At 42.9% G+C, this 18,529-nt stretch overlaps 1 protein-coding gene across 1 annotated transcript in view; it reads left to right on the top strand.

Moving 5' to 3' along the window:
* The window catches only part of thsd7ab (thrombospondin, type I, domain containing 7Ab), a 126,861-nt gene that overhangs the window by 69,241 nt on the left and 39,091 nt on the right, over positions 1 to 18,529 (top strand). Inside the window, exons 7-13 of the mRNA XM_077527223.1 lie at positions 926 to 1,745; positions 6,618 to 6,866; positions 9,621 to 9,805; positions 10,888 to 10,956; positions 13,073 to 13,228; positions 14,426 to 14,629; positions 17,449 to 17,643. Of these exons, the coding sequence (XP_077383349.1) occupies positions 926 to 1,745; positions 6,618 to 6,866; positions 9,621 to 9,805; positions 10,888 to 10,956; positions 13,073 to 13,228; positions 14,426 to 14,629; positions 17,449 to 17,643 (1,878 nt within the window). The remainder of the gene's footprint in view (positions 1 to 925; positions 1,746 to 6,617; positions 6,867 to 9,620; positions 9,806 to 10,887; positions 10,957 to 13,072; positions 13,229 to 14,425; positions 14,630 to 17,448; positions 17,644 to 18,529) is intronic.

The following is an 18,529-nucleotide window of genomic DNA, read 5'->3' as shown; positions in this document are numbered from 1 at the left end:
TTTTTATTTAAATAGCATACACTTATTAAAAATATGTGATTTCAATATGCACATTTTTTAACTTCATTAATATGCTACAAGTTCGATAAACGTAAATGTAAAGTCTATTACTATTATATAGTACCATTGCGAAGTTGAACCAACATTAAAATGCAATAAAACATAATATTCTTTAACAATTTTTTCCATGAAGCTATATGTGTACATTTACTGTAAAGCAAAAAAGATTACAGTAATGACAAAGTGCATCAATAGCATCCATAAATAACATATAATAACAATCCCTTTAGTTAATCCTTTATGCGAGTCATCACATTGGAGCAAATCCCAGCACAGGGGAAAGTTCACTGATCTGTTCTTTTCCCCACAATAATCCCTATTTATACATTTTCCTCATTCATAACAATTTATCGTGCTTTGCATGGACAAATGGTCAAAGGTGGCGTTCCAAAGCGCTCAGAGAGGAGAGACCAAATGAGCTGAATTTTGTTTCCTGTCTCGTCACGTCAATAGTCTTGAACACATCGCCATTTGTCTTCTTCCTGAGTACGCAGCAGCACTCATTGATTTACACCGGCAGCCTTTGATCAAGTTGGCTACAGGTTTGACACGAAGGAATACAACAAAACAGAACAACTCGTAGCTTAAGAGGGGGCAGATGGAGAGAATTTGTTATTAAATTTATAATATTAAAAATGACTGAACAAAAACAACAATAACCTATTTGGAAAACCCAGGGACTAAAAAAGGAGAGAAAATGGAGCAAAAATCAACAACACTTATTCCACTTGAAGCTCCAAACCTGTCCTGAGACCCAAATGCGAAACCCTAACCATAAGTCTCATTTGTATTCTCTCACATGGTTAATTAAGTGTTCTGTAGGTACGGTTTCTCGTAGTTGTAATAGTTGTTTGTCTGTTGTCAGGTCCTTGGGGGAGGTGCATGGGCAGCGACTGCGGTCCCGGGGGCAGCCAGAGCCGGGCGGTGTGGTGCGCCCACGTGGACGGTTGGACCACGCTGCACACCAACTGTGACCAGTCGTTGCGTCCGTCCAACCAGAGGAACTGTTTCCGCGTGTGCGACTGGCACAAGGACTTGTACGACTGGCGTCTGGGCCCCTGGAACCCATGCGTGTCGGTGTCCTCTAGGGCTTCGGGGTCCCCGCGTCCCTTCACCTGCAGCGGTGGCGAGGAGGGCATCCAGACCCGGGAGGTGGGCTGCAACCTCAAGTCGGACGGTTCACCTGCTGAGGACGCCATCTGCGAGTACTTTGAACCCCAGCCCCGCTTGGAGCAAGCCTGTCTGATCCCGTGTCCTCAGGACTGCGTTGTTTCCGACTACTCCCCATGGACGTCTTGCTCAAAAACCTGCGGGACGGGACTCCGCAACCGGGTCCGGAGCGTCCTGGTCCCGCCGCTTTTCGGAGGATCCATCTGTCCCAATCTGACCGAGTTCCAGTCTTGCAGACTGGGGTCCTGCGCAGGACCGGAGGGCATGTACAGCCTCAGGGTGGGTGCTTGGACACCCTGCGTCCTTCCCCAGACCAGGACGGCGCGCCAGGCTAAGCGGCGCAAGGGGAAAGGCCAGGGAGGAGCTAAAGATCCTGAGACCAGGGAGCTAATCCAGAAGAAACGGACCAGGAACCGGTTGAACCGGCAGGAGAGTTCCTCCTGGGACGTGCAGGTGGGATACCAGACCCGAGACGTCACCTGCGTTCACAGAAACAGCAGCTCTGTGCCACGCCAGTGAGTTTCACTTTCCACTTTTTCACCTCGTTTCACTCAAAGTAACTTATCACAACTGGAACATACAAAAAAGAAAAATGAAAACAGACTATTATAGGAAAATATTTTTATATATATATATTTATATATATTTATATATATATATATATATATATATATATATATATATTAGGGGTGTGAATTGCCTAGTACCTGACGATTCGATTCGTATCACGATTCACAGGTCACGATTCGATTCGATACCGATTAATCCCGATACGAATTTATAAGTCGATTGTTGCGATTTTTTTCATTCAAATTTAGAAAATACTAATCAGTAAGCTTGTAGAGTGTAAGATTTATATGAAAATGTATGATTTATTTATCTGAAATTTCAGTCTTATAGAGGTTGTAATCTGTTTCATGTTTGAACAGCATTAAAATAAAATATTAAGGGTTAATGTTCCGTTCATATAACATTCTTCCATGCTCAAGGTGTGAATCCTAAAAAAAAAAAAAAAAAAAAAAAAAAAAAAAAAAATAAAAAAAAAAAAAAAAAAATCGATTCTGCCGATTATTGAATCGATTCGAGAATCGCGCGATGTAGTATCGCGATATATCGCCGAATCGATTTTTTTTAACACCCCTACTATATATATATATATATATATAAAGAGAGAGAGAGAGAAAAAACTACTTTTTTTGCATAGTACTGTTCAACTATTCCAACAAGAATGTGTACATTTTAAAAGTAAGGATCAAATTAATAATATGACGATGGTAAAATGTTAACAAAAAATGTGTCTATATTTTTCAACAAATAAGTAGTAATATTACCAGAAAATAGTTTATTGAGAATGAATTTATAATAGGGAGAATATTTAAATATGTGATTTTATAAGAAAAAAGAAAAATCTCAACAATTTAGGAAAGAAACATGATGTCAAGTTAAAATGTCAAACAATGTTGTGGTTCAATTTTATGCTACAATGTTAAAAAACTATATTGTGCTATTATGGTTTGCTACAATGCTATATCTAAATGTGACATTCACCTACGATGTCATGCTACTATGTTGTGCTACCTGTCACGCTATGATTTGAAGCTACAATGTTGGGTACGATATCTTGCTGTGATCTCAGGTTACGATGTTACGATATGTTATGATCTCATGCTATGATGTTATGCTAAAGTGATTAGCACAGCTCACTTATGCCACTTTTGTTATGCTACTATGTTGTGCTACTACAGTTTTTTATGTTATGCTATATGATGCAAAGCTACAATGTTGGTCTATGATGGTGATATGATACCAAGTTATGCTATTGTGTTATGCTACAATGCTAGGCTAAGCGCTACTGTGTCACGCTATGTTTTTGAAGAGGAAGTTAACCCAAAAATTATCTTTACAATAATATGTCCCACCACTCTAAACTAAGATTAATATTGTGTTTGTGCAATATGAATTATGAATAGCAGAAAAATCCACCTATATTTAAGGGGATAAGGGGGCGGCCATTTTGTCACTTGCTAATGACTGAAAATGACATCACAGTTGTTCAGAGCTCAGGTAAGGGCCAATCACAACTCAGCTTGCTAACGTCACATGACCAAACGTAGAAAACAGGTGAAAACTACGTTTGGCTACAGATCTAGGCTATGATTTGTTCTACAAATTTGGTCTTAAATTGAATGCTACTATATGTTATGCTATGTTACACTACAGGTATCAAATATGCTTTGATGAAATATGAGCAATGTTTAGTGTAAGTCGTGAAAGGTGGTCATGGATGATGATGATAAGGAGCTCTTTCTGTTTCTTCCTCCTTGTCGAGAGAAGTTCCACAGTGTCTGCTGCTGTTTTCCTGCACTGTTTTCTCTGCTCTTTAATCTCCAGGAATGATTTGCGGGCGAGCCTCCGCACTCGTGAGCCTCCGTTCACGCATCCCGGTGGTGGAGGATGTGATGTGATGTATTATGCACTAAACGTGTTCATTCATGTTTCTCGCCGGCGACGCCCATCACAAGTTTCAAAGAGCAAGCGGTTGCGCGGCCCCCCCACGTCCATGAATATTCATCCGTCCTCTGCCGGCCTTGTTGATTTCTCATGTTGATATATTCACACTTGTTTTTCCACAACTTTGGCAAAAAGTGTAGAAAACTTCACAGTAGTGCTACATGCTGACGACACCATTATATATGACATGTGCAGGGAGCCCTCCCACGGTTCAATGGCGCTACCGCTATGTCGTAGATTTTAGGTGAAGATTTATTTATGGGGTTTTTTAACAGTACACAGGCAAGACTGTGTTTTATATTTATATATATATATATATATATATATATATATATATATATATATATATATATATATATATATATATATATATATATATATATATATATATGCATTGCACATATGCATATGTATGTTATTTTAAGGCCATGTCTCCCAGCACTATGCGACGCTATCAATAGTGTCAGCATCCGCCACATGGTGGCTAGCAAGCCTCATTAGCATCGACTGTGACTGTGCGTGTGGAACTCACATCGTTTGAGGGTCTAAGCTGCATTTACCAAAAAGCTCCCACTCCCCTCCTCCTTTCCTCCTCCCAGGGTGCGCGGAGAGTCATTAGAAATGTTCTAAACTAAAGCCGACGACTTCTCAGTTCAGACTTTCTTCCCCCCGGGGGCTGCGCAGCTGACGAGCTATTAGCGCTAATTCCACCTCTGCTTCATTTGGAAAGCTCTTATTTCGGCGTCTCACCTCAGGCACAAGTTACAACACACACATTATTAAAAAAAAACAAAAAAACACCTGTATGCGTGTGTGTGGAAGTTGACATTATAGACCCTTCCAGTGTGACGTCACGTTTAAGTGCGCCCCTTGCAGTGGAGGGGCAGGGCGTCAATTTGTTGGTAGTAGCTAGCAAGCTAAGCTAGCTACTACCAACAAATTACCAACAAAATACCAAGCTAGATATATAGCAAGACAAGTATATCCAGACACAAACGATTTAATGAATGACAATTTAGACCATGAAAGTAGTGATCGACGTACTGTTTCAAGCAAAAACAACATACCTTCAGCTTCCACTTCCACTTTGCCTTCCAACAAACTCATTTTTTTGTAGCTAGCTGCTCCAAACAGCTGGTTTCGATCAGTCGCAGTAATGTAGTGTCCTACTCGGGACGTTTTTTGCGACACTCGACATATTTCCCACCTTTTAACGAAAACGCTCGCCAAAAATCGAGCTCTGTACATTCATTTGTTAAGGGATGTTTGCCCTCCGTGAGGCGCAGCGGAAGCTAAGCAGTGACGTCAGCTGGAAGGGTCTATACTACAGTAAAATGTTTCGCTACGATGTTTGACTACAATGTTTATCTGTAATGTTTTGCTACAATATTAGGTTATGATGATACGTTACTAGTATGTGATGCTACAAAGTACTACAGTTACGTTAAGATGTCACGTTTCAATGCCACTTTACCATTAGGGCTGTCACAAACTAATCTGTTACAGTGCTATGTTGGTACACTACAATATTAAGCTATGATGTTATGAATTCATTTGGAAAGTTCTTTTCGAGGCCTCACATCAAGCACAACGCACATTATTGTGTACGTGTGTTTGGATTATGTGTATGTGGCACACAATGTCAGGTGACAATAATGTTTTCACTGAACACATATACTATGACCCAGCTCTTGGTGTTCTGCTGAAATATAAATGTCTTAATCACAAAACTTTCTTGTTAGCTCTCATTTAACACAGTGAGCTGAGACATTCCCTGCCTGGTTCATTAACTGGTGAAGATGAAATATGAGCGTTCATGCTATGCCAAGCTAGGAGGGGGAATTAAGCAGCCTGAGAGCAATGATTAAGCGATACTGTCGTCACACTATGATGTCACCCTATAGTGTTATGCATCAATGTTATCCACTAAAGTTATGGCAAATTAAACTGCAATGTCAAGTTCTGCTGTCACGCTACAAAGTCATGCTATGATGTCGCGCTACAATGTTGCGCTACGGTATTGAGCTACAATGTTGTGCTAAATGCCACCCTTTGATCATGATTAGCGGAGCCACTAAATACAACCGGCTGACTTCTATGGAAAAATCCGTCATCGGAATATATCGATCGATGTCTTACATTGATGATCACAAACAACAATCACCCGTTGGTCTGACTTTGCAGCCTGAAGCTAACTAGAATAGCATCCCTGCCCTCCTTCCTTAGCACTTCACGTTGCAGATCAAAACAGTAACAGAATCATAATATATGTTGTCTAAATTTCAAATAATGTCCTGCTTTTGTAGAATAAATGGATGTAAATTTGGATAGAATGTTTTTTAAACAGATTTATCAATTACTCAAAAAAAAAAAAAAGTGAACAGCCGTTAATTTAAAATTGAAAAATGTGCAGCTAATTCATGAGATTGTATCAATATTGGCCGGAATTGGGAGCATAAAACCCTGATCTGAATATCCGTACATCAGTTGATGCATTTTCCCATTTACTTTAGCTTATTGTAGCATTTTATTTTGTCTGTATTATTATTATTATTATTATTATTATTATTATTATTATTATTATTATTATTATTATTATTATTATTTTATCAAAAAGCATCTGGATACAGGGCTTTTGTTTAGCTCCCTGAAAACAGTTTTGTCTAGTGCTGTTATTATTGAATATTTTCTGAATCGATTGTTGTTTTCCAAAGTAAAAGCAGATGTTTGAAAATATCTTGTCATCTTTCATGAATGACTATCGAAATTCATGAACAATTACTGTTAATATGCTGAAATCAGCTCTAGTTCCGTCCTTCAAAAACAAAAAAAAGCATGTCAAAAAGCAAAATTGTATGAATCTTCTGTGTCCACAGCTTGTGCACACCGAGAGAGGCGCCTCTGACCATCCAGTCGTGCGTGCTGCCCAGAGACTGCCAGCTGAGCGACTGGAGCGACTGGTCGCCCTGCTCCAAGGCCTGCTCGGACTCCGAATCGTCCGGTGGCTGGCGAGAGCGGCGCAGACAAGTGCTGCAGTTCCCCACGGGCGAAGGGACCGAGTGCCCGACGCTAAACGAGCGAGAGTCCTGCAAGCCGCAGGGGGACGCCATGATGCCCTGCGCCGTGTGAGTGGACGAATTCACGAGTAGATCAAACTTGTCACGTTTCAGTTTGTTTGGGTTTTTGTTTTATTTTGGTGAGTGTTGGTTGTCTGGTGTTCCTGTCTTCTTCCCCAGTCTCGTTATGGTTAACCTTGTCCACCTGCTTGTGTCTTCCCTTCCTGGTGTGTATTGCTGATTGGTTCCCCCTCCCTGCTGTGTCTCCCAGGTGGGTCCTGTTATTGTCATTAGTGTTTGTATAAGGGAGTGGTGTTTGTCTCACGCGGGTGTGCGAGCATTGTCTGATGTTTGATGTTTGCTGTTTGAATGTCTGCATGTCTAGTCACAGTGGTGTCTTTATTGCCAAGTCTACCAAGTCTTTATTGCCAAGTCTACCAAGTCTGTTATTGCCAAGTCTACCAAGTCTTCCACGCCAAAGTCTACCAAGTCTTCCACGCCAAGTCTGCTAAGTCTTCCCCGCCAAGTCTTCCCCGCCAAGTCTTCCCCGCCAAGTCTTCCCCGCCAAGTCTTCCCCGCCAAGTCTTCCACGCCAAGTCAGCCACGCAGCCACGCCAAGTCAGCCACGCCAAGTCTTCAAAGTCAGCCACGCCAAGTCTTCAAAGTCAGCCACGCCAAGTCTTCAAAGTCAGCCACGCCAAGTCTTCAAAGTCAGCCACGCCAAGTCTTCAAAGTTAGCCACGCCAAGTCTTCAAAGTTAGCCACGCCAAGTCTCTGCCTCACGCCACGCCAAGTCTCTGCCTCACGCCACGCCAAGTCTCTGCCTCACGCCACGCCAAGTCTCTGCCTCACGCCACGCCAAGTCTCTGCCTCACGCCACGCCAAGTCTCTGCATCACGCCACGCCACGCCAAGTCTCTGCATCACGCCACACCACGCCAAGTCTCTGCATCACGCCACACCAAGTCTCCGCCATGATCTGTGTCCACGTCCAGCCCAGTCTACTCCCCTTCCGTCTCGTCCAGTCCTTCCCCGTCATAGTTAATAAAGTTCCTTACATCATCTTTCCAGTCTGTCTTCCAGCCTGTTTCCTCCGCTTTTGGGTCCACCCATACTCCGTACGTAACAGAATGCTCCCACCAACCCGGACCCAGCGGAAGTTCCAAGTCCCCGTTCCGGCTCCGCGCCGGATTCAAGTCCCCGTTCCGGCTCCGCGCCGGATTCAAGTCCCCGTTCCGGCTCTGCGCCGGATTCAAGTCCCCGTTCCGGCTCCGCGCCGGATTCAAGTCCCCGTTCCGGCCCCGCGCCGGATTCAAGTCCCCGTTCCGGCTCCGCGCCGGATTCAAGTCCCCGTTCCGGCTCCGCGCCGGCCTCAGGACCCCGTTCCGGCTCCGCGCCGGCCTCAGGACCCCGTTCCGGCGCCCCGCCGGCTCCAGGCCCTCGTCCCGGCACCTCGGCAGCCCATGAATGCCACGCCTGTGCCGCTGCTTCCGCTTCAGCCCCTGGCCTCTTTGCCTGTGCCGCTGCTGCCGCTTCAGCCCCTGGCCTCTTTGCCTGTGCCGCTGCTGCCGCTTCAGCCCCTGGCCACTTTGTCGCTGCCGGACCCGGATGCAACGCCTGTGCCGCTGCCGCCGCAGCCCCTGGCCGCTTCGCCTGTGCCGCTGCCGCCGCAGCCCCTGGCCACTTCGCCTGTGCCGCTTAAGCCCGTGGCGTCTCAGGTCCCCTCGTCACGGCAGAGTTGCCGCCTTCACCAGTTTCCTCGTATTTGCCCCAAGTCAAGTCCCCAGCTTCCTCGTCTTTGCCCCAGCCAAAGTCCCCAGCTTCCTCGTCTCTGCCCCAGCCAAAGTCCCCAGCTTCCTCGTCTCTGCCCCAGCCAAAGTCCCCAGCTTCCTCGTCTCTGCCCCAGCCAAAGTCCCCAGCTTCCTCGTCTCTGCCCCAGCCAAAGTCCCCAGCTTCCTCGTCTCTGCCCCAGCCAAAGTCCCCAGCTTCCTCGTCTCTGCCCCAGCCAAAGTCCCCAGCTTCCTCGTCTCTGCCCCAGCCAAAGTCCCCAGCTTCCTCGTCTCTGCCCCAGCCAAAGTCCCCAGCTTCCTCGTCTCTGCCCCAGCCAAAGTCCCCAGCTTCCTCGTCTCTGCCCCAGCCAAAGTCCCCAGCTTCCTCGTCTCTGCCCCAGCCAAAGTCCCCAGCTTCCTCGTCTCTGCCCCAGCCAAAGTCCCCAGCTTCCTCGTCTCTGCCCCAGCCAAAGTCCCCAGCTTCCTCGTCTTTGCCCCAGCCAAAGGCCCCAGCTTCCTCGTCTCTGCCCCAGCCAAAGCCACGCCTAGTCTTCAAAGTCAGCCACGCCTAGTCTTCAAAGTCAGCCACGCCTAGTCTTCAAAGTCAGCCACGCCTAGTCTTCAAAGTCAGCCACGCCTAGTCTTCAAAGTCAGCCACGCCAAGTCTCTGCATCACGCCACGCCAAGTCTCTGCATCACGCCACGCCAAGTCTCTGCATCACGCCACGCCAAGTCTCTGCATCACGCCACGCCAAGTCTCCGCCATGATCTGTGTCCACGTCCAGCCCAGTCTACTCCCCTTCCGTCTCGTCCGGTCCTTCCCCGTCATAGTTAATAAAGTTCCTTACATCATCTTTCCAGTCTGTCTTCCCGCCTGTTTCCTCCGCTTTTGGGTCCACCCATACCCCGTACGTAACAAAACTGACCGTGGATCAGATTTTAGTGAAGCATTACCTGATTTTGACTTGATAATTGATTCGGATTAGTAGGTCTGACTGACTTCAGATCAGATCTCAGTGATTTAAGAGCCTGGCTTACTTTTGTGACTTACATAGCTATGCCTGGAGGACCACCGAGTGGTCTGAATGCCGGGTGGACTTGCTGCTGGGCCAGCAGGACCGCCGCCGCGCCAACCTGACTGGACTCTGTGGTGGGGGTTTACAAACCAGAGAGATTTACTGCGTCCAAGCCAACGCCGAGCTCCTCAAGTACGTCAGCGACTTCCAGGAGAAAGACAAAGGTAAACACATTGAGGCTCCTCAGCTGGTTTTGAAACACTGTTGCTAACTAAAACAGCAGCACATACAGAGACACGGTAACAGTTGTACTTTTATCGAAACAAAAACGATTAATCACGAAATCAATATTGGACCTATGTGATGGATTACAGTTACAAGCTTGACGTGTTACGGTGTGGTGCTCGTGTGGCATTTGAACATGCAGACGCACCCACACAACCACACACACCTTGATGAACAGAGCGGTTATCTCTGAGGAGCAGGAGCTCGCTCTCGATTGGGGGGCTGTTCTTGAGCGGGCAGGGGCTTTTATAATCTGTCAGCGAGGTCCACCATCTCTAAATCCGGCTTCATGCGCTAACACATCAGCGTATGCAAAACACACTGCGACTGACCTCAGATCAGATCTTGGTGAAATTGTGCTTGACAAAATTATACTGTGTTAGATTTGACTGACCATAAAACAGTTGTTAGTGTCTTACCTGACTTATATGTCACTCATACTTACAGGGGGAATTTACACTAGTAGCTCAGACTGATCTCTTCACATGGAATTTCTTGATTGACTTGTCCTTGATATCCCACCATGTCCCGTCCCGTGTACATGTGGCTAATTAGCAAACGTCTAGTAGCTTGTGTAGTTAGCCTAGCTAGTGGTTAACTCATTCACTCCCAAGCATTTTCACTGAAGCAACCCCTTTCGCCCCCGGCTGTTTTACTGGATTTTGACTTATATTGACTTATATTTCTATCTGTTTCAATTTTGCAGCAATTAGCATTAGAATATAGCTAAATTTCGTCGTTATTCATAAATCAGTGAGGAAAAACATGGCCCTGGTTGATCTCTTATACTCTGCTGCCACCTACTGGCCGTTTTTGTAATAATTACCATTGCTTCAAGCATTCTCTTCAGTTCAGAGGCTGCATCAAAACCTTCTTTATGTTCTAGCATTAAAAAAAAATAAAAAGTTTTTAAAAAACGTATAAATACGTCTTTGCGAGCATGGTAATTAAGAGAACGTATTTATACGTCTTTGGGAGCAAATGAGTTAATTAGCGCTATGTGTCCTCCCTGTTATTGCAGTGGGTCAGACCCAAAGACAACAGAAGCCTAGTGTACCCCCACTCCTCTCTGTCTCCTACCACATCACAGGTAGGTAGTCTGCCGTAAATACTCCTCATCCTCCTCTTCCACCTTTCTTCCAATCAGTGTTAAGCCTCCTTATTTCATTTTCTTCTCTTTCCTCCTTTCTCCTTTGCGTCTTTTTTTTACATCTTCCTCGTCCGTCTCTTCTCTTCCTCTCCTTCCTTCGCCACCTTTACTCCTATACGCTGTTCTTCTTCTCCTCTTCTTCCTCATCATTGAGGGCATTCCAGCAAGTTGCTTTTACATTTTCTCTTCGTCATCCACCTTCGTCTCCACTCCACCAGCTCCTCATCTGTATTCTTCATCCTTTCATCTCTTTGCGCCTCTTTACCTTCTTTTTCCCCGTCCACTCCTCATTTAAGATGCACTGCTTCAGGTACATGTATGTGGATGCTTTTGTTTTTTTTTGTCCAATCAGATTTCAGCTTCTTTGTGTTGCCATGTCAATCAAGTGCAATCACATTGTAAATTCATACTCACAGGCCAAAGCAATTGATTATGTCAGCGTTTTTCCCGTTCTTTGATTGGTTGGTCAGAGGAAACGTGTTCACCTAGCAAAACACGTCTGGACACATTATAATATTTCATAATGAGAATCTCTGGTAACTATAATGTAAAACCTAAAAATTAATTAATTTAAAAAAAAAATACCTATAAATGTCACAAGAAGGCTGGCAAAGTAATATTTTATTGCTTTGGCCTGAGCACAAAAATAGTGATAGGTGACTTTTTTTTAAAGCAAATGATCAAATCATCTTTCTCCATTTGAATAAATGGAAATGCCAATTATCCGTTCCAGCTTTCCACAAAAACCCAGCACAAATTCGTGCAATATAATAAATATTGATTGTGATGTACTCCATTAATATTTATGGCACAGTTGTATACTATCATATTGATTTTTGATTTTTTAGATGCAATTGCTTGACTGTGCCAGTTTTGGTTTTAAGTGGAGGATTATGTCGGGTTAAGACCCCACTAAAGTCGCATGCATTAAATGTGCCGCCCACCACTGGCTAAACCCGTATGCAAATGAGCATTCAGAGTTGTCAGTCAACACAAGAAGAAACAAAGAGGGCACTCGTTCGGTGTATTTTCCTAACGAGGCGTGGATTAACGGGGGCTCCGCAAGCCGCCGTTTAACATGCGTGTGCGTGCGTGCGTGTTTACCGGAGGAATTATTTATAAGTGCAATTGGCCTCTTTGCATTTCAAAAGCCCCCACTTGACTTCTGCGCTGAGGATTTGTGATTCAGCTCTTCCGATTTTAAGCTTCTGCACGTCTTGCAGGAGCACGAGTCGTATTTTTATATATTAATTTTTTTGCCAATGATGGAAATGTAAGGTGCTCTGTGTGGGAGCAGAGTGAAGATCAGCATTTTCTACCTTGCCTGGGTCGAGAAATAATTTCACTTTTCAAGAATGGCACAATTTCAAGTCCAACGCAACCTGTTCGGGAACACCAGGGCACTTTTTTTTTTCCCTTTTAAATAGGAAATTATGACAATTGGAATAATGTGTCCCCCATCATAGAATCTTTTGAAGTCACACTTTAAAATTAATTGCGATGGAGATTGAGAGAATAAGTTATCTGTGTAAATAATTATTACAATTATTTTTAGCTGTATTTTTCTTTTTTACTGCATATTCCACTCCCTCGTCATCTTTGTCTTGCTTGTGTTCTCCTTTTCTTCGCTTCCTCCTACATTATTCATTCTTTTTTGTCTTCCATTTTTCCTATTCGCCCTTCTCTTTTTCCACTTCCTGTTATATCCTCCCCTAACTCCTACTCTTTCTCTTTGTCCTCCTTCACTTTCCCCTTCTTCCTCCTCTTCTGCCTACTTGTCTTCTCTTCCTCCTACATTCTTCCTTCTCTTCCTCTTTCCTCTTCCTCCTTCTCTTCTTCTTTATCTCTTCTCCTCATCCTCCCACTCTTACTCCTCTAATTCTCTAGTTTCCAGGTGTTGAACAGTTGTTTGCTTACATTCAAACACGGTTGACTTGAAACTGGAAAGCACAATTTTCAGTTGTACTTTAATGCGCTTTAGATGAATGACACGTTTGTTTCACATTTTTTTCAGTGTTGCGATGAATTGTCACATCAGCTGTCTGTCTCCCAATAGCGGCACGTCCGGTGGAAAACCGTCTGTGCGGAGGTCCCATTCCTGACCGGTCGCAGCTCTGCCAGTTGACCTGTCCTGTAGAGTGCCAAGTGTCTCCCTGGGGTGCCTGGGGACCGTGCACGTTCGAGAGCTGCGATGACCTGTCGGCCAAGAAAGGTAATGCAAATTCACCGGGCATCATCTTGATGAAGCAGCATTTGGCTCGTTACTTGTGGCGTTGTTTTTAGTGTCGCAGCAGCTGAAGAGCTTGTGCACGGCAGTCCATGTCTGCTCTAGTTTACTCAATCTCTCCCTTTTTCTTGCAAGAAAATAAGCCCGCAAGATCATTGCTTGTATAAGATTTAGTGTTCACTTTTTACAGTGTACTAAAAAGGCTTCTACCCTTGACTTAAGGCACTGTAATAAACTTTATTGAAAATGAACATGCAATCTTCATAACGCAGACCGACTTTAGGCCTTATACAACTGAAATGCTCTTAGAAAATCTCTAAGAATCCCACAAAAATGCAAATGTATTTTGGAGTGTCATGGAATTTTAATCCGATTCCATCTTAACATATGGCTTCAGAGTGCACTGAATAGATGATCATGCTAATGTTAGTTGGAAAAAAAAAAGTATAGTAGCTATTGCTGTGGCTTGCACTGATGTCCATGTTTACCAAAAGATGTATGTTAAGGTCAAGATTCAAAATTGGCCGAGATGTTAACAAAGACATGTAGATTTATGTTCACTGAAGACTCCAAATTGACCAAGATGTTTACGAAAACACATAAGTTCACTGAAGATTCTTTTGGTGATTATGAAAATGTGTGTTCGAATCATTGAAATCTGTTTGTGTACACTCCAACATGTAGGCCTTATGCTAGGCAGAGGTGGCAAATCCAGGTCCAGAAAGTAAAAACCCTGCCACAGTTTGGCTTTAGCCCCAGGTGCTAGCTAGCTAGCTAGCTCCCGAGCTAGCTTACGCCCATGGTGCTCGTTTACCTGCTAGGAAGCCAGCTAGCGAGCATCAGGGGCCTAAGCCAAACTGTGGCAGGGTTTTTACTTTCTGGGCCTGGATTTGCCACCTCTGACGCAAAGTGACTGAGACATCATCTTGTATCACTCATATTCTTTGAATATGATGGTTCTAACAAAATACTTTAGATATACTAGTCTCCAATTGACACAGTTAATCAAAGGCACAAAATTGACCTTGATGTTTATGAAAACATCGTTAAATTCACCTAAAGTTCACTTTGATGTTTAGGTTCATCGAATACTACTTTGATGTTAAGAAAATCAGGTCAATTCCAAAAACGCATATAACCTACAGCAAACCGTGTTCTTTAGATTCGGTGTCTGTATTGCAGGGTTCAAACTGAGAAAGCGGCAGATCACCAACGAGCCCACGGGCGGCCCTGCCAACTGCCCGCACCTCGTGGAGGCGCTGCCCTGCGACCAGCCCAGCTGCTACGACTGGCGACAAGTCGGCCTGGAGCGATGTGCGCCCGTAGATCAAAAGCTGTGTGGGCCTGGAACACAGCTCGCTCGGGTCCAGTGCGTCAACAGCAACGGTAAGATCGCGGCCTCAAGACAGTTATAGTTTAGCTTTAACGCAAGCTTGACATTGACTTGTGTATGTGTATCAAAACAATTGCATTTGCTTCTTTGAAGTAAATTGTCTGTGATGTTCCGGTTCAAAAAGGTTCAACGATGACCATGTAAATTGATTTAATTGAAACTCTGTGTTGTCTTTGATGTTTACAAAAAAAAAACACTAAATGGTTGAATGCTCAAAATTGACACTTTCGGCCACGTGAAAAAATTGGGTGTGGAGATAGCTACATGAGGTCCGTGGACATATTTCAGTCACCAGCGGTTATTACCAGCTCATTCTGGATTTAATAAAGGTATCGGATTCAGCTCTGTTCACAGACTCAACAGTAATAATCACCCATTAAAAAAAAAAAAAAATGTCTGAGAATTACCAACACACAGTCTAACACACCTACGTGTAGATTTATGCTGCACGGCGTGCCACATATGCACTAGTCACCAAAATAAAACCTCGTGTGTTTGAATCTTTAAAGACAAAGTTGTACAGAAATTTGGACCTATGGCCCATTTAGAGTTTTGAGGTTGTCTTTGATAGTTATAAAAATGTGTACTTTGTGTTAGTTGAATCCTCCAGTCTGTTTTTTATGTTAATGAAAATGTGTATCTTGGGTTCGTGGGAGACTCTTCATTGTTGATGCTCGATGTCTGGGGTCAAAGAAGGCAAGAAATGAGCTTGATTTTTTATTTTTTATTTTTTGGCAGTCTACATTAATTCTATTTAACAATCAAAGTTGTGTTTGCTATTCATGAAAATCACTAATTTACATTGAACTTTATCTTTTTAGGTTAATTAAAAATTCTAAATTGCCTAACAAAATGTGTACCTCGGTTCAAGTCTCTCCATTGTTTTTGTGGTTTAAGAAAATGTATACCTTAGGTTTATTGAATTCTCTTCATTCCCTGTGATGTTCTAGATTGTCTTTGCATATTTTATAATAGGCTAATCAAAGACTCTAAAGTGACATAGATTTTTATGATATTTTGACAGAAGATTTTAAATGGATGGTAAGATATATATATGTGTGAGTAACAGGTGATCACTTTGGAAAAGAGTCCAGCTTTTTTCTGCGCCGCTGAATGGGCTATAAAAAAAAAAAGAGGGCTATACATCTTTTCATGAAAAAGTCTTCCCTGCTTTGATGATTTTTATGCATGACACAACATTTCCAACTCGCCACCCGCCATAACGCTGACTCGAACCTCCTCCCTTCCACGAGCAATTAACTTTACCACTAAATCAAATCATCCTCTAAGCATTTTCCCCTCGTGACTTTTATCGCTACTTTTTTTTGTATCGTTTACTGGCCATTTTGTTTTATTTCGTCTCATGAAAGACTCGCCGGCGTTAGTGTCGTTCACTTGTAAATGTTATCACCCGTCACGTGAATGGATTGGTCCTTGTTGCCTCCAGTGCAGCGTCAAACCACAAAGATTGATCTGCTTGCCTCCGATCCCCCGTCTGTCGGATGAAAATGGATTTTCTTCTTCTTTGGAATTTTTTACCCCTTCTTCTGAGAGAGAAAAGGTCACACGGGCAACAAGTGAAGGTTGTTCATTAAAGATAGAGATGGTCTCCTTGTCTCGTTGGGATTTTTCAAGCTTGAGTGATGCACATCTGCTTGGAATTTCCAAGGACGGACTGAAACTCAGCATTGTCTTTGATGTTGACGAACGCTTGTTTGCTGAAGATGATAAATCATTCCGTGTACATTAATGAGAAAATGTATGTAAGGTTAACTGGATTCTAATCATGTTTCTGTATTTTGTAGTCTCCAGATGTCTTTGTTTAGGTAAACATACATTTGGTTAACTGAGGACAAAACTGGCTTAGATTTTTATTAATACATATAGCCGAAGTCCACAGAGGACTCAAATTTGTCTTTGTTTTTTGGTTGATTGGCATTATTTCAAAAGCCAAGTTGTCTTTGATGCTTACAAAATTCTCTAAATTGTCTTTGCTATTTGTTTGTTTCACAGATTAAGTTTACAAAAGACTCTAGTCTAAATTGTCTTGTTTAGCTATGTCATTGAATCTACAGTGTCTTTGATATTTATGAAAACACATACATTAAATTCAATGTAGATTTTAAACTGTTATACTTTAAATAGTCTTCATTTAGATATAGTCAAGCCACTACATTTTCTGTGATGTTTTGAGGTTTAATGAACACTGTAACATGTTTAGAAATGCTCATGAGAGATTTGTTCTGTTGTTTTATAAAAATGTAGGTTCACTGAAGCTTCTGAATAGTCGTACATTTACGAAAATGTGTCAGCTAGGGCCACTGGACTCTTAATTTTCTCTTAAACGTGGTAAAAATCAATGAAGCAATTATAAATTGTTGATATAATGTACAGCAGGGGTGTCCAAACTTTTTCCTCTGAGGGCCACAGACAGAAAAATAGAAAGCTGCAAGGGCCACTTTGATTTTTATTTTTTTTTTAAGTTATTTATTAACACATTCATTGCCAGACCAGCAAAAAAATGCATCATTTGACGTCTTTTTCCGTCAAAGGCAGTGAATGAGTTAAAAATAGCAGAGAAAATACCAACATTTATAGAGATAAATAATACCAAAATATTAAAAAACAATAGATGGAAAATAGTTTAAAAAAAAAACTAAGATATTAGGAACTATTTCAGGATGCTAAAAAAATACTACACAAAATTAGATGATATTTAATCAAACAATATGCTACTATTATAACAGATCAAAAACAAATGATACCACAACGTTAGAAGCAAAATCCATGACCGTGTGACCGGGTCTTTCAGGAGAGCCGGTGGACGAAAGCCTGTGCTCGTCCACACCACCTCCGGATCCCGTGGCCTGCCAGGTGCCTTGCTCCAGGGACTGCGTGCTGAGCGACTGGACGCCGTGGTCTACCTGCTCGCAGACCTGCTCCAGCAAGACCGTGGAGGGGAAGCAGATGAGGACGCGGTCCATTCTGGCTTACAACGCCGGGGAGGGTGAGTTCTCGAATATCGCGTGACCATCACTTTTCTGCTCACTTTTCAAGCCTGGCACTCCGCTAGGCTTATAAACGCTGGGGGAAACCCTGATTTTAATTTCACCCTGAATTACCCTCCAAAATATCTCAAACTTTTTATGGGGAGGGTGCGACATCACTTCCTGTCTGTCCTCTCTGATTACAAGTGTGTGTTTGTCTTGTGTGTCCTCACTCACAGTCACTGCCATGGTTGTGGCCTGGATTACAGTCATAGAGGGTAACGCAAGCAGACTAGTTTGAAACCTCTAGTTAGCTTGGTTAGCATGTTAGCACTTCCCAAATATGGTGGTGGGATTGACAAGTGTTTGTTGCTCGTTTTGTCGTAGATTGTTACTAGATTGATTGACTTAATTGATTAACTGTGTTTATTTTCTGAAAGGTCTTTCACGGGTACCCAAATTTCCAGAACTTTTGGGTAAATATTTGCTGTAAATAGACAAATAGTTGTAGTCGTGGATGTTGGTTCTGGATTTGTGCACACTTAGAAATTAATCCAAAATTTTGAAAACTACATAAATGAAATAAACAAGAAGAACGGTTATGATCACATGAGCAATAGTGATAATAAGCCAAAAAGGCAAAAAATTGTTAACATCAAAGGTAGGATACGCTCAACAGTTTTTTGTTTGATTCTACAATTTTTAATTCCTTTTGGTTTATTGTCAAATTAACAATAAACTTCAACTGGGAGGGACTTAACAGCTTGAAGCAAGCACGCTTTGCCTCTAATTTGGAGAGTGAAGTTTTGTGATAGTCCCCCGTTTCTTGACAGCAAGGGAGCGAGAACAGGCACTAAGAAATACTTTTAAAGTGTCTTTTAATAAGTTTGTGTTTAACGCGTGTGG

Source organism: Festucalex cinctus, chromosome 7 (genome assembly GCF_051991245.1).
Source record: "Festucalex cinctus isolate MCC-2025b chromosome 7, RoL_Fcin_1.0, whole genome shotgun sequence".
In the NCBI taxonomy this organism is placed as follows: Eukaryota; Metazoa; Chordata; class Actinopteri; order Syngnathiformes; family Syngnathidae; genus Festucalex; species Festucalex cinctus.
Note: the sequence above shows the minus strand (reverse complement) of the source record. Positions and strands in the feature narration are given on the sequence as shown.